Source organism: Podarcis gaigeae (genome assembly GCF_964106915.1).
Source record: "Podarcis gaigeae genome assembly, chromosome: 8".
Lineage (NCBI taxonomy): Eukaryota > Metazoa > Chordata > Lepidosauria > Squamata > Lacertidae > Podarcis > Podarcis gaigeae.
The window spans coordinates 27,037,696-27,060,477 of record NC_139684.1 but is presented as its reverse complement, the minus strand read 5'-3'; the positions used below and the strand labels follow the sequence as shown (position 1 = coordinate 27,060,477).

Below are 22,782 nucleotides of genomic sequence, written 5' to 3'. Positions count from 1 at the left end.
GGATTCTCAGCCTGGGTCCCTGTGAGCTTCTGTGAGCCAAACTGAGAGACTGAGCCTGTTCAAAACATCAGGAGGAGATGCCAGTCCCCATCCAGGTTCACACAAGTTGGCACCGTCATCAGACAGGCTCTGCAGCAGGAAATGCAAAATGGATCCAGCTTTCATGGTGACTAGCTAAGAAGTTGTCAAATCACAGTCAACTGACTCTCAGGAAGCACCCACTGAACTACAATCCCAGATATCCCACCTCTGTAGCAAAGATGCCACCCATGTTTCAGGTGTGGGCAGGGGCAAAGAAAAGCTAACCAGCACCTGGTTTGGGGTGGGGGGAGAGGGCAAACCACCCCGTGGCCCATGTGCGGTGCTGCTATGTACCGCACATGCACGGCACTGTACGTACTGCGCACACGCATGCGGTGTATGTAGTGGCACTGCACATGCGCAGCGGGGCGGTTTGCCAACGGAGCTGCTCGAGCACCGTACAGACGCCGATGGCATCGCTCCTCCGCCACTGCAAGCGCGAAAGGAGGATCCTCCGCGCATAGCTGCGGCGGCGCGATGGCTCGTGCCACCACACCCAGGGGCGAGCCCCCCGTGGAGTGCCTTCTTGTCACCCCCCTTAGAGATGGCACCCAGGAGGACTGCCCCCTGCCCCCCTTCCTCCGCTACTGGGTGTGGGCAGCTTCAGGTTGAACCTAGGAGCCAGCCAGAGGGATATGGGGCAGAAAAGGCCTAAAATGTTAATGTTTGGAGGAAGGACCAGGGAGCAGGTGTGACATGTAATTGATAAGGATACATCAATTAATGGTGCATCATGGGCATGATTCATAGAAAGATGTAACATTTTAGAAATCAGTAGTTTGGGGAGGGGTTGCAGAAAAATACCTGCCCCAAAGTTAGTACTTCTGGCTTTGGCAGCAAACTAATCAACAGTTCCATGTAAAGATGCAAAGGATTCTGCTAAGCCTCACCATGTCCTTTGGAGTCGGCGTTAACTCAGACTGCCCGTCTTACCTGGATTGATCACTGGCATGATGACGTCCCCATTCCTCTCCTTCGTTTCCAAACGTTCCAGCTTCTGCTCTTCGTAGCGCCTTCTCCCTTCCTCCTCCTGTGCCTTCTCTGCAAACTGAGAAGAAACGGAAGGGCCACCTGGTCATCCAAGTCAGAGGGGACGGGATAAGGACTGCTGCCCGACTGGCCAGACCACCACCATTGCTTCATGTTGCTATGAAGTGCCACTGGAGGCAAGAAAATGTCCCCTTGGGCCAATGGAGAAAGGAAGTTGCCAGAGTGTTTTTCTATACAGCTGTTTAAGAGGATACACACTGCCCCTTTGAAGGCATGGCAAGAGAGGACTTCCCTCTAAGGTAATGGGAGTGGACAGGAGCAACGTGGACCAAGTGTTAAATCTGATATGTCACAATATGTTGGAGCAAAGGAGGGAGTTAGAAAAAGTTTGTTCAAAGGAAGTCTGGGGGGAGAAGAGGACATCTTTCTAGGAGAGTCTCAGCTACAGTGTGAATCAAGACAACAAAACGAGATTATACAACACGATACAGTACATGATTAAGCAAGTGGATGTAAACATGGAAATGGGCATTGCTTATTTTGTTTGCAGAATCTGGACTAAGGCCTGACTCATATAGAGCTCCACCATCACCCTTGGAACATCCCCTTACCTGAATAGGAGGGACTTCCAATACTTTGTTCACGTTGTTAAGAGAGAGGGGCACGTACCACAGAGTTGCCTTGTTGGTCACCCGCTTGGCACCTTTTAAAGGAGGGAAAAATATCTGTAAATGAACAGACCACGGAAAACTGCAAAATATGGAATAATAACTGGGTCATCAAAGCATCTGGCCTGAAGAAATGAGAAAGCAAAACAAAGCAAGTGATATCAGCTAGTGTAACTACTGGCAAGGGGACCTTTTCTGCCATGGCGCTCAAACTCTGGCAATATCTTTGTCTGATCGGTGCCATTGTTAATTAACTTGCAATGTGAGTATGATTGCATTGCATCAGCTATTGCTGTTGTGAGTTATCACTGTACATATCTGACGTACATTCATAATTGAGTTCTCCCAACAATCATTTTCTGCATTTCAGTGTTATTTGACAGCACTACCTACATTCCCAACCCCATGCCCCACTTATGTCATAACACATATGTTAGCCTCTATGGTGCTACACCTATAAGGCTCTTTGCAATTGGTGCACTGGCTCAGGCGGAGGCAGGGATGGCCACCAGGGATGGGTGGTTTTAGAAGCGGATTGGACAAACCAATGGAGGAGGAGGAGGCCACTAGCCATTATGGCTATGCTCTACCTCCGCTAACAGAGGCAGTCATGCTTCCAGAATACCAGTTACTGAAAACTGCAGGAGGGAAAGTGTTGTGCTCAGGTCCTGCTTGAGGGTTTCTGGCTGGGGCATCTGGTTGGCCACTGTGGGAAGAGGATGCTGGGCCAGTTGGGCCACTGGCCTAATCCAGCAGGCTGGTCTTATGTTCCTAAAGGAGGGGAACTGATATTCCAGGCTCCTCCCTGAATGTTCAGCTTTAATTTTTGCATAAGTCCCTTTTACATTTGCAGCAATAAGGAAAAGTGTGCCGGCAGTACGCTTCCAAAAAAAGTGACCATTACCTAAGTTTGACCCTATGGAGCTATATGTTATGGCTGTTCAGTTCATGCCACACACACACACACACACACACACACCCTGATTTCTGACTATGGGCCTAAATTTTCAGGGAGGAAAGTCTGTGCAGATTTTGATCTGGTACAAACAAGTACATTGCTTTCAAAACTGGCCCGACTGCTTGAAAAAATATCACGCCTCTTTTCATCCGAAGATCAGAGGGACAATGCTCCCAGTACTCTGGAGGAGGCGTTTCACTGCAGCATCTCCCCCTCCCTGTTACAAAAGGAAAACAGAATTTGTGCAGAAAGTAGGGCTAATTTGCAATACTTCGGCTCTCTGCACAGCTTTTCACTGTGATGTGACAACCTTCTCTTAGGAATAAGATTTACTGCTTAAACCCAACAACAACAAAACAACCTGACAGGCTGGATTCCACAGCAGCAACCCTATGCCCCCCCCCCAAGGCTCCCACACTCCTCCCCAAACAACACAGAATGGCTATCTGCACATTTTCCTGGTAAAACTCTGATCAAAAGAGCGCCAATTCCCAAGGCTGCTGCTTTCAGAAGCTTCTGTGGCTGCAGTCCGCCTGTACCAGAGCTGTTCCCTCCTAATTGCATCTAACAGAAATTAGCATCCACACATTGGGGATAAGTCAAATGAGCAGCACTGGCAGCTTAGCTTGGTTGAGCTGGATGGGCTGTGCCTGCTGGGAGCCGGTAAGCCCAGAGGGGGACCGGGGCACTTCAGACACCGCCGGCTGTCGCTAAATGGCAACTTGAAATGGGGAAACAAAGGACAAGCAAAAGAATCCTTGGCATGACCTCCCTAACCCTTCAAAATATAGGGGCAGGGAACATGCCAGCCTCCAGCTTTTGCAGGACTCCATAATCCCTGAGCACTGACCATGCTGGCTGATGTCCACCAATATATGGAGAGCTGCTCATTTTCCACCCCTTGGCTGAGCCCCAATTTGACAATCTTTCCTATAAAACAAGAACACTGAACAGAGGTTTTAGTAGCCTGACACAGGGTCACATAAGCACACGTTTGAAATTCAAGTGCCAGTTTGACCCGCCTATCCATTTTCAAGGTGCAATGCACCAGAATGAGGCATCTCCTGCAAACATTGCAGCCCCATTCGCACCGTACATTCAAAGCACTTTGATGCCACTTGAAACAGTCATGGCTTTCCCCAAGAATGCTGGGAGCTGCTGTTTCTTAAGCTAAGCTAAGCTGTTCCCGGGGAAGATGTTGGTGCAAGCAGCCTCCCAACTCTGTCCCTGCTCTGGGCAGTATCAAAGTCAGCACACTCCCAGGCCTGACGGCTCCCTTGTTCCTCTGGATAGCGTTTTTTCCCACAAACCTCACTGCAAAAAAATCTCCTTGTGCAGTGGAACCGGTGAAAGGGTTGGTTTAAATCTTAATTGCAATTTGGAGGAGATGAAAGGCAGCCAAAGCGTTTCACTCCACGAGTCCAATTTTATTAAAGGCCTCTCCCATCAAAGCTGTCCAATTGGCCACAGTCATGCAGGGCCTCTGAACTGTGATCGTCTGTGGGAAGAGAAGGTTCTCCCTAGTTCTCCTCCGTCCAGCGATATATGCAGATTAATATTTAGAAGCAGCCTCAAGGATTTGGGGAGGTTATCAAAAGGAAGTCACAGGCAGGGACTCGCTTGGTGCCACTCCTCGCAGTGGCCCACAGTTAATCAGTGGTGTCTATCACCGAGTGGGATGAACTTTTGGCTCCCGGTTTGATCTGCATATTCTCTTTCAAGGCACGGTAACCATGGAAACACATTTTCATCTTCCCACACATCGGCCAAGAGCATGGGGATAGACATCTGGTTTCTCTGCACCTGCTTTGTTTTTACAAAACCCAGCGTTTGCACTGACAAAGTCTCAACATCCCAGTTGGTCAAAACCATATTCTCTTGGCAGGAAGATATTCCAAGAGAAGCTTGAGGCAGGGCCAAATATTGGGAGGAGGGGATGAGAGGAGATGGGAAGAGGGTTGCCAAGAGAGCTATCTTTTGTAATGCCATACATAGGGAATCTCTTGCCAGACTGGGTATCTGGGGAAGGAGCTGAAATGCTGAGGGCCATTTTGGGCATTCCTGTCTCCTAAGTAGGCCCCGACTCTTGAATCTGGCACACGTTCTGCAAACATTTGTGCTTCAATGTTGAGTCGAGTCTTACTATAAGTAGCCAAAGGTCATGCCATGATGATATAAACATAAAACACCTATGTGTGAATCACGGGGGGGGGGGGGGGGGCGGGGGCGGGGGGAATCCTCGGTTCAATAAAGCAGGAATAAACCCTGAGAAGGGTTTAAAATATGTATTTAGTTTAAAACCTCCCTTAACATTTAGGAACTTTTTTTCACATTTTAAAAACTTTTCTTGTTTTATTGCGCTTGTAGTGAAGGGTGGACGAGAAATCGAATAAATAGACCAAAAGGCCAAGAAAGCCAGAAATTTGCAGATTTGCTGCAGACAAGTTTCCATCTCATGAGCAATGAAGTATGCGTTTGACTGCACATCCGCCGGTAACGTCACTTCGGCCAGGCCTGGAGGGAAGGAAAGTTTTGGAATGCAGCAGCTGGGAAGCAGCCACTTCCAAAGAAGTTGGATTTGTGAGCCAAGGAGTGAGGCGTCAAGGAAGAGGCAGGGTGAGCATTATATCACTTCTTTTTTTCTCCAAAGAGCTCAAGGTAGTACACATGGCTCCTCCCTCCTCATTTAATCGCCGCAACAACCCTGGAGGGAGTTTAGGCTGAGAGGCAGTGATTTGCCCAAGAGCACCTACCAAGTTTCATGGCTAAGTGAGGGAATTTGAACCCTGGTCTCCCAGGTCCTAGCCCAACATTATTATTCACTTTGCATGAGATCGGCTTTGAGATATTATTGGCGGGGGTGGCCCTGGAAATTTTGGCAAGATGACAGAAAGGTCTGCTCCAAATACAAATTAGTAGGATACAACCACAATATATTGTGATATAGTCTATACCAGTGTTTCCCAACCAGGGGCCCCAGGATATTCCAAGGGGGCCAGAAAATTGCATAATTGAAGGACCACAACACAAGGCTAGGGGATCAGAGAGGGAAATGAGAAGTGAAAGGAGGAAAGCTTTTGTTTTTAAAAAAATCCTGATTGATTGGCTATCTGCTTGGCCAATCACTAGTGGGTAAGTGGGCGGCCTACCAGGGCCTCGGCTCTGCAAGGTGAGGTGAAATCCACCCCAGTGCCTAGCCAAGCGGGGTTGTCTGGTGCTGCTGACTTGCATCTAGTAAATAAGTGTCAACTCAGAAGAAAGCCACACTGAGCTCAGTAGGCTTTACTCCCAGGTAAAGTATGGGGAGCTAGAATGTTTTATCTAGGCAGCCAGGGCTCCTATGGATGAAAAGATAGTTTTGCAGCAGGTCAGGGAGGACCACTTGCTTTTTAAAATTCTCCCATATATACAGAACTCCCTGTGCGCCTTTTGGACTGTATCTGTAGGTTTTCCCCATCTGTGTCAAATAACTGTGGTCAAATAAGTGTTGTTTAATTTTTATAATACATGGAAGATGGATCTTCTTCAGGAGGTTCTGGACTCTCCTTCCTTGAAGGTTTCTAAGCAGAGGTTGGATGGCCATCTATCATAGATGCTTTAGCTAAGTTTCCTACACTGCAGAGGGTTGCACTAGAAAGATGGTGAGCTCCCATTGCTCTGTCCCAGCTCCTGCCAACCTAGCAGTTCGAAAGCACGCCAGTGCAAGTAGATAAATAGGTACTGCTGCAGCATGAAGGTAAACAGTGTTTCCGTGCATTCTGGTTTCCATTACAGTGTTCCATTGCACCAGTGGTTTAGTCAAGCTGGCCACATGACCTGGAAAGCTGAGATAAGCACCACACCCCCATAGTTGCTTTTGACTGGACTTAACCGTCCAGGGTTCCTTTACCTTTAACTAGAAAGATGACCCCTAGGGTCCCTTCCAACTCCATGATTTTTCCAGCTCTATGTTTTTCTGCTTCAACATTTCATTCCTATCATTTTATGTAATTGTATTTTGTATAAATTATAAAAATTATAAATAAAACATGTTCTAATTACAAACAAAACATTAAAATAGCTACCTTTCTACCAGTAGGATGGGAGTGGGGCATGGGCAAAGCCAGGATTTTTGTTAGGGGGCAGGCTTTTGATAGGGGAGGGAAACCTCAGATTTGTATTGATTTTTACTTATGGGGGGTAGCTGCCCCCCTGCCCTCCCTTGGCTAAGCCCATGGGGGTGCCACAGGAAGGAGGCCACGGTCAGGAAAAGGTTGGGAAACACTAGTCTGTACAAACAAATGGAAGTTCTTTATCTTGTATACAACTTAATGTATCAAAGTCAGTGCATTCTGTCTCTTGTATCCTGGTGGATTGCTTCATTCTGTGTTGTTATTCAATCATCATAATAGCTTCGCAAATCATAATAAAAAGCTTCAGCCCTGGATAAATCAAAATATTGTGAATCCATCGAGACCAACCTCCTACTACTGCAAAACAAAATGCATCCATCAATTCCTAAAATAACATGGGCGTCATTTGTCTTCCTTACTTCTCGGGTAATTAGTTAATTTAGCCACCGCAACGAATCCCCGAACTTTATCATGCTACTTTTTAACGGATGGGATAGGAGGTTATCTCCACTTTTTCACATCGAAAATTCCTGCTGCGACTAACAGGTAAGAAATTAATTCTTTATGTTCAAATCCAGTTTTGAGGGTGAAGTATAACTGCCGGCTGTGCATGGTTAAACAGGCACTTTGAGAGAAATTTCTTTCATTAAAAAGAATGATAGACACAGCAATTGCCCTCCCCCCCCCCCAAGAAAAATCTTGGGAAATGAAAGATTTAAGAAAGCGAAGAAGTTAAGCGCCATCACGTGGTTTAACCCTTGTTCAGCAGGTGACCACAAAAGGTGCTGGGGTTCTGCTTACCTGTGAGAATGTTTTCCGACTCCACATGCACCTGGACTTCTACAGAGTGCTTGGATGTGTAGGTGATCTCAGCACTGACGTGAGCCACTTCTCCGATGCACATGGGGGAAAGGAAATCTGTGCGCTCCACGCGGGCCAGGGCAGCCACGCATCGCTCCTGAGAGGGGCAGGCGAAGCCACTGTTAGTGAGTGAGCAAAACATCACAGGCAGGTGGGGTAAAAGGAAAACAACACGCACCACTGGGAGCAAAGGAGGAAAAGAGCCCAAAACGGAAGATGGGTGGAAAAAACATGAGGCTGCTCTACAGACCCGTGACCCAGTTCTACCCACTTTGCAAGAGGCGAGGGAGTCAGAGGTCTGGGTCCGTTAGCATCACAGAATGCTTTCAACGGTGTACTTATGCAATAAGCTCTTTAGTAGACTGGCATCCCATCTCCAACTTTGGTGGAGTCCCCCACTCTTTATTCCCCTCTAATTATCTATCACTGCCACCTACTGGCCAGTCATGGATTACATTTGGGGTTTGTTTTTCAAAAAGGAAGAAATTGATAAAATAGGGTTCCACGAATTCTGGTCATCCAAGAAGTTTTAAAGGACAGATTTGGAAACAGAGGAGAGGCAGCCACCACCCTCGGGCTTTTCTCCAGTCATGGTGGCAGAAGGTCAGTGTCCATTTCAGAACCTGGATTTGTTGTTTCTGCCCTTGCATAAATAAATATCAGACCTTTTTATTATGGATTAGGGCTCAGGTTTGGTCAGTTGGTGGGTGGGGGAGGCAGATGTTTTTCCCCCTCAGCTTTATCTCACAACCACACCCCTCCCCCACTAAAGGTGAAGAAGAAGGAGGGGCATAATGGGCGCAGACACTGCTTTTGTTGACCCTGCTGCCCCCCCCCCCGCACTTTCACTGGGCTCTGGCAGCAGGTGAGTAAGCAGCACCAGCACGCATGCACAGCCAGCGTGGATCCAAAAGTTGGGGGGAGGGAGAGCATCTATGGTGAAAGGTGAAGCCCACATTTCCTCTGGGATGTTCCAAGCCTGCTGCCTCGTTCCTGCGTCCCTCCTGTTTGAACAAGGCCAAAATGTTTGGCAGCCCTGCCCCAGGCTTGCTTAGCTCGGAAATAAATTCGTACAGGTGACATGGGACCTAATCCTGTGCAGAGTCCAGAGTTTTTCTTATGCCTGCTTTCTTTCGCCTGATGCATGGCAATGGTTGCACAGCACTTCCCCCACCCGCGGTACTCACAATCATCATTCAAGGTGCCGCAGGGCGCCATGGCACATCTGTTGAAAACCACTGGGTTAGGTAGTGGACAAATGTCTCTCGTGATCTTTTCTATTCCATTTCTTTTTTGCTGAAGTTGGAATTTGTATTCCCATGTCATGTATCTTTAAATTTACTTATCTTTTTTACTACTCCCTTGTTATTAAGCTGGAAACTGTTATACAACAGTTTGAAAAATAAAACAAAAGAAGACAGGAACATTATAAACCTTAACACGCAGAGCAGGCACTTGAATCTACAACGGAGCCGCTGGGAGGCAACAAGGCTTTGCTCCTGCAGCTTTGACCCATCCCACAATTGCCTGCTACTAACACTGAAGGCATCACTGGGAAGAGGCTCCTCCGTATATCATGGCTGCAAACAGCTTCACTGTTTGAACATGTGCAGAGTACTTACCCCAGACTGAGAGTTGCAGTGCCGAGTGCTGATGATGGCACCTGCCTCCTCAATCATTTTTAATATGGTCCCTCCATGGACGTTCCCAGCAATGTTGGCATCATCAGGGCGCATAATCCTACAGAGAGAAAAGAGGATAAAGAGGCAGATAAAGAGGCAGTCAGCTCTAGCTCAGGCTGAAGAGACAGAACGTGTGTCAACAACATGGCCCCTTACAGATGATGTTGGACTGCAGTGTTCAAAATTAGCCAGGGGCCAGGTGCATTTTGCACCTGGCTATCAGTCACTTGCGACCAAGTGAAGAAGCTTGGGCACCAGAATGGCGCCTGACATCTCCATCATCTGGTGTGCATGCCTGGGTATCAATGGATCTTCACTGTTTTCACACACTAATACCACATCCTGTACAATACTATCAGTTATATTTTATCTGCACAATCAGAATGAATTTCAGGAACCAAAATGTTTTGTCTGTGCAGCCTGAGCAGGAGCAGTGAAAAACATTATGATTAATTGTTGCAGCTTGTCTTCACTTACCCCATCCCACTGCCCTGCTCACAGTTGTGAAGAATATAATGTTATTAATGATCTGCGTCACCATTAAGAGGTAGGAATAGGCTGTTATTCCAATGGAGGACAAAACTGAGCCAACCTCCATAGGTAACCCAAGTGCGTAGACAGGTTCACAGGTGCAAAGACTAGCAGAGGGCACCTGCTACATGGATCAGCAAGCTGCATGAGACATTGCCAGTACTTACTACTCCAGTTTTGAACACAATCTTCCTCTCATTTCTAACCTGGACCACCCTCAAGAGTGACACCCTATAATCCTATAATATCTAATTGTGGATTAACTTCCTGCCAGATTTAGGAGTGGGGGGAAGGATTAGGTCAGGGAAGAACTGGACCAAGCAGCTGCTGCTCCCCAATTTGGGTCACCGGTTGAACCATGGAAAGAGAGAAGGCATAGGTATGTTTCCCCAGAGGTGCTCTGGTAGTCCTTGAATTACTGAAATTCTCAAAGAGTAACAGGAAGAAGTAATAGAAAACTGAATGGTTGAAGCTGCATCTTGAAACATGAGATAAGGACAGGTTCTGAGCCAGGAACAAAAGACACAGCAGTCTGGGCTGTAGGGAACTGTAGGGCAGAATCCATCTCTTACAGGCCAGTCTATCATAATGGCCCTTGGGTCTCTCCTCGGGTCAGAACCTCTCTCATGTCTGATGTTGGGCTGAATTCTGGAGCAAGGCATTTTGGGGCAGGACACTTTTAGCAACAACTGTCTGCTTTCAAGGATAGCAGTCTAATATTCTCAATGGCCAAGGTTGGGAGCTGCTGCAAACTGTAAAATTTAATCTCATAATTGAAATGTAAACCATTTTTGCCACAAAACCTTGATGTGAAGTCAGTTACCAAACCATAGTTTGGAAGCAAATTAATTGCTCATGCTAAACATAATTCATCTGATTCAGACATCATGATAAAGAACGGTCAGGCAAAACTGGAAATGTATAAGCAAATCAGCCACACGGTCTGGAAGATCACTGAAGTGATGTTCAAAATGAGCCAAGATGAAGCACACCATTTTCTTCCCAGGAAGAAGTCTCTGAGCCAGGAAAATATCCAGGCAACAGGTTGCCAAGGAGCTTGAAAAGGTGTCAACAACTCCTAGGAATATGAAATATTTTCCCACCTCTGTTGTCCGGCCAGTCACCTTCTATTCTGTAGCTCTTCCTCCTCCCTCAGCCCCAACCATGGGAGAGGAAAACCCTTGCAAAAGTCTTTGCTCCCAAAGCCATTCTCCCTCCCCATTCCACCTACTGTAATTGCAGCCTAATTGTATTTAGAGCCCCCAATTCACCCTTCCCAACTACCTGTCTTCTTGTATATACAGGCTTTAAGTCAAATCCTTTTCAATCATGGCATAATCCTTGATTCATATTCCTCCTTTTGAAGTCCCAGTCACTCTTGCAAGCCAACTAACTGCTCTTCTTTCTCCTATATCTACTGTCTGGCACTGTGCCTGACTGGGACCTAGAGAAGCAACTGATCACAAAGGAGGGTCAATCCACAGATTTCAACCACACAGCACCTACAAAAAAAGTATGAAGGTTGTCATACCAGATAAGTCGACCTTGCATCCCGAGGAGGAGACAGAGAGAGTCCTCATCTCTGTTAGAAAGCACTCTGAACTGGTATTTTCATGGCATTATCTGCACTAGGCTTGGCACACACACACACACACACACACACACACACACACACCCGCCTCCCCCTCAGAGGATTTCCTGCCTTGGTCCCCAACATAGTTGCAGAATGAGTTACCCTAGACACCCTGCGGTCTCATACAAAAGGGAAAGGAAGTAACCCAGCTACATGACTGACAGTGTTCACGTACAGCAGCCTTAACTCAACTTGGTATCCCCCTCCAGATGTTTTGGAGTACAACTCCCATCGGCCCCACAGAAAGGTGTTTGTAGCCTAAAACATCTGTAGGGGACAAACTTGGGAAAGGCTGCTGTAGAGGTGGTTTTTCTAAAACACTGCAGCAGTGCTGAGAGATGAACCCATGGAAAAATGCTGCAGGAAGATAAGCAGACCTTTGCCTTCACCAAGCTAGCAGGAGTTCTACTTTGGTCCTTTGCAGGGACAAATTGTTCACATACTTTTTAGCAAGAGGGCAAAGAGAAATTCCCACCCACAAGTAAAAGCTTGAACTCCCCTCACCTTAAATTCTTAAGGATCTACATTCTTCAGGTTGCTTGGCGAGGAAGGGGAGGCTAAAAATATTCTTAAAAATAAAAACCATTGCTGCACCAGCTCTACAATTCTGAGATTCTATGATTAGGAACAGGTACAGCAGAAAGAAGAAAAGGAGGAGATGTTTGTGGGGGGCTGATTGCTCTCCCACTGGGAAGCTTGGGAAATGAAGGACAGAGAGTTTTCCTCCTGTCATGATCCAAACTGGCACGCCATCAGCCATCATTTGAAAAAGGAGTGGGAGCAAGGGAGGCGGCCTGAAAGAGGGCCATCAAGAAGTGGTGCAGTTCTTCCCTTCTGATTGGATAACTTGCTCTCTAGGGCAAAGGTGCCCATGCCATAAAAATGCCTCTTGCAATTGGGAAACTGGCTTGAACAGGTTAAGGGTTCAACAGACCCTTCATAAACCAACACACCTTTTGAGGTCCTCCTTATGCAGGCCATCCAGAGGGGAATGGCATCACACACTCTACTTTTACTATTACAATTTTCACCCTACGTCAAGTTGGTATGGGAGCCAGATCTTAACGAACAATTTGAGGTATCTCAATCGATGAAGGTCTGGTCTATCCACCCTTTTAGACTGTCTCTGCCAGCATTGGGGGTGGGGAGTCTTCCATCAGTAGTATTTTACCCTAGAATGTTTGGCTCACATGTATGTATTTTTCCTATTTTTGATAAAGGTAATGCAGATCCTATATGTAAACAATAAACTGTATATCTTCTGGTAGCAGCTTGATTAGTCATCACTCAGGGCCGGGAAGACGCTTCATGCTGCACCCTAGATAGCTGGTTCAAGAAAGTTATGTTCATAGCTATTTCAGAGATATTGAGATGTAATCTTCCTGTGGCTAGGATAGACACTGATTCTTCTGATTTCACCTCTGCTTGTGGGTTATTTTTAATCAATATTTGTTTATTTTATTAAATTTATATATGATAATGCAGTCACACAGGCAAATCCCTTCAGAATACAATTTTATTTGACCAGAACTATAAACAGCCAAGACATTTTTTTCCTCATCATTGTACAGTATAAGTTGTGTTTTATACCCCATTTATAATTTTATTTGTGTCCATTTCATTCACTCCTGATTTTTTTCTTTTGACTTTATTATCAAGAGCTCCTTGCGCTGAACTTACATTATTTTGTTATTATTGATTGTTTCTCTCTCTGTGTGTAATGTTCAATATTTTTTAATTAAAAAATGTATCCTGCCAAACTGTATCCAACTAAGCTTTACATGGAGTAGGTCCACAGAAATCAATAGATCTAAGTTAGTCATGTCCATTAATTTCAATAGGTCTACTTTTTCAAAAGTTGTAAAACAATGAAGTCAGCTTAGCTTAAGTACTGATTCAATTTTGTCTTTCCTGCTCTAATAACTGTAATGATTCAAATATAGCTGCGTTATTATTCAAAAACATTTGACCAATCAACTGACAGAATCGTTTTTGGACATCCTTCCCACAAATAATCCTGGGAACTATAGTTTACCCATCACAGAGCCGCAGTTCCCAAAAACCTTTTTTAAAACTACAGTTCCCTTTTCTTTGTGGCAGCTTGAGGCTAGAGTACTCCCCCAGTCTCAGACTTTGAGGGAAGGGGAATCTCTACCTATGACTTACATATGGGACTCCCCCATGGTGGGGTGGGCTCTTCCATTTTACATATGTAAATCTGACACTACAAGATCTATAACCCACAAAGCTGAGGGCAGGCAGTGCCATTCACTTCCTTGGTCTCCCAGGCTAGATACCCAATTCCAAAAAAGATGTGAATATTTCCCTAAAGGCCACCTGATGAATATGCACCTAAGATGCAAGTTCTAACTGGCTAGCCCAAGGCCAACCCACTACCCAAGACAGCACCCAGCCTTACTCCCATACCAGGGCAGCTTAAATTGCAGGATACTCACACCTGATCACTTACCTCCCGAGATTCGCATTCAGCTGGAAGAGCTTTGCTCCCACCTCCCGCCACATCTTCAGCATGGCTGCTCTAAAACTTGTGACCGCTCAGGTACAGAAAGTGGTGCCCAGGTGATGTCTCTGCTCCCTTCGAACACACAACTATATTGCTCTTTATATAGGTGTCTGGAAATTTGGAAATTTCCTACACAAACATCGTCAATGCCACAAGCCACGAATTTAGAGAACAAACTGATCTTGCGCTATTGACAGAAGAACATACACATACAAAAAGAATTCCTCTGAATCCAGACAACAACAGACTCTAAAAACAACCATCAAAGAGGCTTGACCTCCCCCTAGGAAACAGGAGATGGTTGACAATTCATATGGCTGGTCTCCCTGGTTCAGGGAACTGCTTTAACATCTAACCAGAAGCTCTGGAGAAATAAATCTTCAACAGCAAACTGTTTAGCAAGTGGAAGAATCATGTACCTCCCTTTAATTGGAAGCCAACTACCAATTAAAATACTATTATCAGATGACTTAGCCTATTGCTTCAGTTGCTAAAGCAGGTTTTCAGATAACTTACAATACAATGACAAAAATGGGAGGCAGAATCTCCTCGCCTCAAAAAGGATGCTGCAGAGCTGGGAAAGGTTTGAAAAAGGGCAACCAGAATGATCACAAGGATGGATCAAAGCTCACAGCACTTGCGGCTTTCCAGTTTGGATAAAAACCAAGAAAGAGGAGAACATGGTGGAAGTGCATAAAATTACACAACTTGTGGGAAAAGGGAATAAAAAAAATGTTTGTCTCCCTCTTTCACAATACTAGAACTCGGGGCCATCCAACGAAGCTGACTGTTGGAAGATTCAGGATAGACAAAAGAAAGTGCATCTTCACACAGCACACAATGGAATTCACTTCATGGAGGATATCAATGGCTACTAGCCACTATGGCTAAGTTCCAGTGTCAGAAATCAGCCATGTGCCTGCCGTGTGTGTTTTTTCCGACTAACACGAGTCAATTGTGAGAACATGGAGATCTCTGGATGCCAGGTTGGTGACTGGGAAAAGCAAAATGTCACTTACAGAAACCTCTGAAATATTTTCCTAGAAGCTTGAATTAGTTTTATTCTGGATTGCTTTATTTGATGTTTTAATGTGCTAGAAAGCAGTATAGAAATTATCATCATCATTATTATTCTATTATTATTGTTGTTGTTGTTATTTTCCCAGTAGTGATGTATGGAAGTGAGAGCTGGGCCATAAAGAAGGCTGATTGCTGAAGAATTGATGCTTTAGAATTATGGTGCTGGAGGAGATTCTTGAGAGTCCCATGGAATGCAAGAAGATCAAACCTATCCATTCTGAAGGAAATCAGCCCTGAGTGCTCACTGGAAGGACAGATCCTGAAGCTAAGGCTCCAATACTTTGGCCACCTCATGAGAAGATAAGACTCCCTGGAAAAGACCCCAGTGTTGGGAAAGATGGAGGGAGCAAGGAGAAGGGGACGACAGAGGATGAGATGGTTGGACAGTGTTCTTGAAGCTACCAGCATGAGTTTGACCAAACTGAGGGAGGCAGTGGAAGTCAGGAGTGCCTGGCATGCTCTGGTCCATGTGGTAACAAAGAGTCAGACACGACTAAATGACTAAACAACAACAACAACTGGGGAGAATGGTGCCTAGACATTCCATTGTGGTGACTGTAACCTAGGTTTAATGTGCCATTTGGTGATTAGATTATATATCTGAGTTTCTAACACTGCTATGTTCTCTCTCCACTGTCAGAAGCAATATGCCTCTGAACACTAGCCACTGGGAGTTTCATGTGGGAAGAGAGCTTCTCAATGGGGCATCTGTTTGGACTCTGTGAGAACAGGATGCTGGGCTAGATGGGTCTTTCGCCTGATTCTGCTACAGGGCTCTTGCATTCTAAAATGGTGACGTAAAGTTCAACTCCTTCTGTGAGCCAAAGAAGACATACTAAAACATAGGCTGAAGAGAAAAGCAGAATGCTGCTAGATAGCAGGTAATGAGCACAGTGCCTATCCCTATAAGGAGCTTTACGAAATGTGGGACAATGGAAAAAGGGGTCAAAAAATATGAAAGAAGGTGGAATTAAGGGAACGTGTAGGCTGGCCAGTGATAAGTTACAGTAGGGGAGGTGGAGTGAAAAATGTAGAAATAGGGAGAACTGCTGAGCCATGAACAAACAAAATCAGAGGAATGAAGTATCTATCTAATGAAGGACGCTTAGTACCATTAATTAGTTGTTATTGGGTTCATTATGTGGCTTCAAATACCAACATGCATGAGTCATCACCTAGGACACAGGTTTCACCTCATTGTTGGGTTCACCATCAGCATTAGGTCATGAAATGCAGGAGGGAGGTGTCTGAGAAGGAGATATTCTAGTTAAGCAAGCTCATGAAACTGTTAAATGAAAGTCCAGGGAGGGAAAGCCACAAAAGAAGCACTGTAAACATTCTCTCTCAGGCCACAATCCTAGGCACACTGATAAAAGAGAAAGTGGCACTGAACTAAATGGACAGCTTAATTTCCAGATTGATGTGTGCAGGATCGGACTACCAGGAGCCACCTTGGCCTGCAATATAGAAATCTTCCCATTTACCCCCATCCCAATAAGAGAGCCTCCCCCAAAGCCACTCTGTCCGGGAGGTTCCAGAGAAGGAAGGGTTTTGCCAATACACCCAATCCCCAAACCTGAAAGGATCCAGAATCTGAGATGAGGAAGAAATCCTGCTTTTAAAATGCTATTTTAAAGAGTTTCAAACCACCATTGGGAAATGGGGCGGAAAGTGAGGAGAAGTGGAAGAGAAGAATCCATGAAACTACATAAACAGCTGTCAATATAATACAAGCATTGTGCTTTCCAAAACCCTGACACCCAACCATATAGAAATCTGCTCCTGGCATTCAGCAAGACAGTAAAGATGCAAAAGCAGAGGAAGACTGAGAGCTCATTCACTTGAATGAGTTCCACCACAACCAGTAATTTTTCTGTTTGAAAAGGCCATATCCAAAGTAAAAATGTGAAACAAACAAGAAAACAGCATAGCTTGACAATTAACTAATCCTCACTTGCCTAGAAGTAGAAACATTTTATGGAAAAGTAGCTCAGAAAACCAATCCAAGGACCCTGTGGCAAACAAATAAATTGGAAGCGGTTGTAGCAGTTTAGTGACAGAGCATCTGCTTTACACGAAACCCTAGAGAGCCACTGCCAGTCAATGAAGGTAACACTGAACTAAGCAGGCCAAAGGTTTGACGATTACTTCTTGCGTGCAATTAACTTGCAAAATTGCAGACTTGCGCAGCTGAAATTCCACAATTGAACTGCACACAAGGTAGAGAACTTAAAACCTCCTGCGTTGTTGTTGTTTAGTTGTTTAGTCGTGTCCGACTCTTCGTGACCCCATGGACCAGAGCACGCCAGGCACTCCTGTCTTCCACTGCCTCCCGCAGTTTGGTCAAACTCATGCTGGTAGCTTAAACCTCCTGTAGAGCAGGGCTTTCCTGGTACGCTTACAGAGCTCACAAAATCTTGCAGGAACTTGAACAGTCCCGTGAGAGCATCCCAGAGCCTGGTAAGCAAGTCAGTCTTGCTTGGAAGGTAAGGATGACTGTGCAGGAGCTGTGCAGGGGCATTTCTAGTATATACGTACCATTGCCAAAACATAACCCCCACGCAAGACATGGCCATGCTGCATAAGGCAGCTTCCTTTAAAAAAACAGCAGCCTGCCTCCAGCTCTTGAACATTTCCCAAAAATGTCCTGTAGAGGGCAGAGCCTGCTCACCTTCTGCCAGACAACACTACAATAGGCACTTGGTCCAGGGTGACCTTCTCTGCAGACTCCAGAACAAATTACAACAGCTTGCAGGATTCGAAGAGGCAACCTGTTTGCTTGTTTTCGTTTTGGCTACTTATTCCACACCTGAACCTTTATGAAGGCAATTTCCCCATATACATCTTCGGAGTAACCAACTTGGTCAGACCCTACATTACAAAAAAGAAATCCAAGCCAACAATTTTTTTGTCCTACTGAAGGATGCCAAGTAACACTATTTCTGCACTCACCCAATCTTTGTTTTTGAACAGTCAAAAAAAGAATTTGATCAACTCACCAGTAGCTTACATGGTTCTTCCCCATCTAATTTAATTCCCACAGCAACCCTATGAGGTAGGTTAGGCTGAGAGGCAGTGACGGGCCAAGGTCACCCAGCGAGCTTCATGGGCAAGTGAGGATTTCAACACTAGTCTCCCAGGTCCTAGTCCAACATACTAACCACTGCACCACACTGGCTGTTTATCAGAATAAATATATTGTCCCCGCCCTAGGCATTTAATCTGTGTCAGCTTTAAGATGTTTTCACTCTGCGTCCTGTGTTAAGCTGAATCTAAACTTCTATTGTTAGCAAACATTAAATTGCATTACTGTACGTATTGTTGGAGGAGACTATTGAGAGTCTCATGAACTGCAAGAAGATCAAACGTATCCATTCTGAAGGAAATCAGCCCTGAGTGCTCACTGGAAGGACACATCCTGAAGCTGAGGCTCCAGTACTTTGGCCACCTCATGAGAAGAGAAGACTCCCTGGAAAAGACCTGATGTTGGGAAAGATTGAGAGCACAAGAAGAAGGGGACTACAGAAGACGAGGTGGTTGGACAGTGTTCTCGAAGCTGCCAGCATGAGTTTGACCAAACTGCGGGAGGCAGTGGAAGACAGGAGTGCCTGGCGTGCTCTGGTCCATGGGGTCACGAAGAGTCGGACACAACTAAACGACTAAACAACAACAATTGTTGGGAAGTGCCCTGAGCAACAAACATTTAGGCCAATCCAGTGCAGAGATAAGACAAAAAATCAAAACACCACAGACACCTGGATTTTTTAAAGGCACTATCATTTGCATTTTACTGATGGATAACTGAGTGTCCACACATTACATAGGAGCAAATGTGGATTTTCTATTTAGTCATCAAGGATCTGCAGCTAATCTCGGCTCTCTCTGATATGCATACCTGTTCTATATGTCTTCGTTGCATTCACACTTTCTCATTTTTTCAGAAGACATTTATAGATTAAAACTGAAGGCGCCTGCTGAATCTCTATGGGCAGAGTGTGCCACAAGACTGGGCCAATGACACCAACATTACTTGTTTTTGTCAAATGAGCCTTGCCAACTCAGGGAACAACCAAGAATGATCCTGCAAATGATATAAGGGTTTAGGCACTCCCTGAGGTGCCCTGGACCTAGGATGTTCAGGACTTTGTCGATTAATACAAGAACCTTGAACCTGGCTCTGTAGTAATAATAATAATAATAATAATAATAATAATAATAATAATAATAATAATTTTTTATTTATACCCTGCCCTCCCCAGCCAAGGCCGGGCTCAGAGCGGCTTACAAGCAATAATAAAAACAAGATGAATGATTACAACTTAAAAACAAAAATAAAATACAACATTAAAATAATGGAACATTAAGATATTAAAATGTAGCCTCATCGCAGGAGGAGAAGGAAAAGAAAGGGGGGGAAAAGAGAGGGAGGGAATCAAATTGGCTCCAAGCCAAAGGCCAGGCGGAACAACTCTGTCTTACAGGCCCTGCGGAAAGAAATCAGATCCTGCAGGGCCCTGGTCTCATGAGGCAGAGCGTTCCACCAGACTGGAGCCAGAGTTGAAAAGGCCCTGGCTCTGGTTGAAGCCAATCTAACTTCCTTAGGGCCTGGGACCACTAGGGTGTTGTTATTTATGGACCTTGAGGCTCTCCGTGGGGCATACCAGGAGAGGCGGTCCCGTAGGTACGAGGGTCCTAGGCCGTGAAGGGCTTTAAAGGTCAAAATCAGCACCTTAAATCTGACCCTGTACTCCACCGGGAGCCAGTGCAGCTTGAAAAGCACTGGGTGAATATGCTCCCATGGCAGAGACCCCGTGAGGAGCCTCGCTGCAGCATTCTGTACCCGCTGGAGTTTCTGGGACAGCTTCAAGGGCAGCCCCACATAGAGCGAATTACAGTAGTCAAGCCTGGAGATGACCGTCGCATGGATCACTGATGGGCAGGCAGGATAGTAGATGGGCAGGCAGGCCTGATGCTTCAACAATGGTGTCCCATGTTCTCAACCAGATGCCCCCATTAGCAATCTGGCCACCACATTCTCTACCAGTTGGAGCTTCTGAACTAGGACCAAGGGCAGCCCCACAGAGAATGCATTGCAGTATTTCAGCCTCAAGGTAACCAACACATGTACTGCAGTGGTCAGGCTATGAACTGGGCTGGTGGCTTTGACAAGGCTATGCAACTGCGTTGCCCTTGAGAAAGTCAGGAATTAAAGCCAGATTGTTCAAACCCAGCTGTCCACTCTGTTTCTGTTTATTGGAATACCACAGTGTCAAAGCAGATTTTACCATCAAACCAACAGCTGAATTTAACTGCAAATATAGTGATTTGCAAAGGGATGCCAGAGGTAGAGAGGACTGGGCTTGGTCAGTAAATGGTACGTTTAAAACAAAAAAGCCATAGTAAAAATAAAGAAATAATAAAAAAGAAGCTTCCAGAGGATATAAATTAAAACGCCAACAGCCCAAGGGAGATGTTTATGAATGCAATTCCCAATGCACTTTTTTTAAACTTAGTCTGCAAATGCACAAAGCTGAGTGAAAACCCAGCAAGTCAGCACAGCTGAGAAGAGCAGATATACAGAGAGTAGCAAACTTCTCTCCTAGATCTCTTAAGTGCCTTTGGTGTAAACCCCACCCCAGAGAGTAAGGAGATTAGAAAACCTCACAGGTGGCAGCAGCCTGGTTAGCGTAATTATTCTCATATGCCTACTGCTAATATGACACCAAGGGAAGGCGAAAACTGGAGCCCTTTAAGTGATTTCCCGGTGTAGGTTCCATTGATCAGAGCACAAATATTGCATTGAGAGGATGCACAAAGACAATAGTTTGAATCCAGTAGGAGAAATGTAACTTTGCAGCCGCCACATCTTGCTAATGGCACAGCAGCTCAATAAAAGCTGACCATCACACTGAAAATTCAGCAGGCCTGACTTTCTCTATTTTCAGGAGAGCTCAGGATGGTAGTAGAGAGAAACTAAACTACAGTACATCACAAATCTGCACAGCATCAATTTGTAGATTAACACTCAGGAACATGTGTGTTTCTTTAACCCAACCCTGAAGAAATAGGTTAGTCCCCACCCAGAGCAAACACAATTTATGCCTCCAGGTCATAAAATACTGAGTAAAATATTTACCATCTAAGTGACAATAAGCACTGTTCAAGCAGCAATACCCAGGCTACATTCACACCATGCACTGTGATACCACTTTAGGAAGTCATAGAGACCTGTATTTTTTTTAAGATGTTGAGAGTTGTTAGGAGGACCCTATTCCCCTCTGAGAGATATAGTTCCGTGAGTTCCCTGAGAAGAGGAAGTGATTGTGAAATCACACCGAGAACCATAGGCCTTTGAGGAGAATAGGGGCTCCTAGGAACTTTCATCATCCTCAACGAAATACAGCTCCCATAACTTTGGGGGGGGGGGCATAACTATTTAAAGTGGCATCATAGTGTTTTAAATGTATGGTGTGAATGTGGCCAGTATGAAGTGAGGCTCAGGAGGATGGGGGGGGGAGACAAATAAAATAATAATTAAATTACCTGTTTGATTAGACTGCCTATAATAACCCTCCCCACTCACTGAAAGATTCTCCAGCAAAGGTACTGAACCACAAGCTAACACAAATAAAACAGGGAATACAGAAACAGCATTAAAACCCACAACCATTAAAAGCAAATAAGAAGAGCAAAATCTTTCCCAGTAAGCTGAAAACCAACAGCAAAGGCCCTGGCAACCAAATAAGGAGAGGGAGTTGTAGAGAGGAACGTCCATAAATTGCCCCCCCCCCTCCTTTTGGCCTCCACTACACCTGATGGTGAGCCAGTAATTGGGCAGGTGGTCCACCAAGCCTCCACTTCCCAGAGCCTCTTTAATTTAAAGATTTTTAGGGTAAAACCAACACTTTTGAATTGACCTATAAACGGTTTGAGCATCCACTGGGCAATTTTCGAAGGAGATGTGAGCCTCAATACCAGCACTAGGCAACAGCCTTGCTGTTGCATTATGAACCAACTGAAGTTTCCAGATAGCCTTCAGAGGTAGTGTATTACGGTAATGTGATCTGCAGGTTATCAAGATGTGGATGACTGTGGACAAATTACTCCCCTGCAGTTGACACACCAGGTGAAATAAACAAGAAGGGGCTGCAAGCCATACAAAGTACCTGAGCATCCACCACTGAGGGCTGGATCTAACAGCAGCTCCTAAACATCTGATCTGTTAGTGGGTGAACAATCCCAGAAATAAATTGGGCAACAGATCTTTCCCCTAGACCTCACAAACAATACCTTGGTCTTAGCTTAACTCCCGTCCAGCACATTTGGAGAACAAAAGCTGCATTACATCGAGCCAGACTCCTTGCACTGAGACATGGGCTCTCTAGAGTTTACGAAAAGCCTGCTAGATCAGGCCAGTGGTCCATCTAGTCCAGCATCTTTTCCTCACAGTGGCCAACCAGACGCATGTAGGAAACCCGCAAGCAGGATCCAAGCACAAGGGCATTCTCTCCTCCTATGGTTTCCAGCAACTGGTTAGTTATGATGAGAGGCAATGACTGGCCCAAGGTTACTCAGTGAGCTTCATCATGGCTCAGTGGGGATCTGAAGCCTGGTCTCCCAGGTCCTAGTAGTCCAATACTCTAACTACTACACCACACTGTC

At 45.4% G+C, this 22,782-nt stretch overlaps 2 protein-coding genes across 5 annotated transcripts in view; one reads left to right on the top strand and one right to left on the bottom strand.

The window, feature by feature from the left end:
• KCNAB2 (potassium voltage-gated channel subfamily A regulatory beta subunit 2) overlaps positions 1-22,782 on the top strand; it is a 384,406-nt gene that overhangs the window by 332,100 nt on the left and 29,524 nt on the right. The window lies entirely within an intron of this gene.
• ACOT7 (acyl-CoA thioesterase 7) overlaps positions 1-22,782 on the bottom strand; it is a 66,325-nt gene that overhangs the window by 41,417 nt on the left and 2,126 nt on the right. For 2 of the 4 annotated variants that reach the window (XM_083752778.1, XM_083752777.1), the window contains exons 2-5: positions 9,293-9,410; positions 7,611-7,767; positions 1,683-1,774; positions 1,015-1,129 (exon numbers count right to left, since the gene is read on the bottom strand). In XM_083752778.1, the coding sequence (XP_083608904.1) occupies positions 1,015-1,129; positions 1,683-1,774; positions 7,611-7,767; positions 9,293-9,410 (482 nt within the window). Of the gene's footprint in view, positions 1-1,014; positions 1,130-1,682; positions 1,775-7,610; positions 7,768-9,292; positions 9,411-11,414; positions 11,504-22,782 lie in introns of those variants that run through there. The other 2 variants (XM_083752780.1, XM_083752779.1) reach the window with 2 other exon arrangements.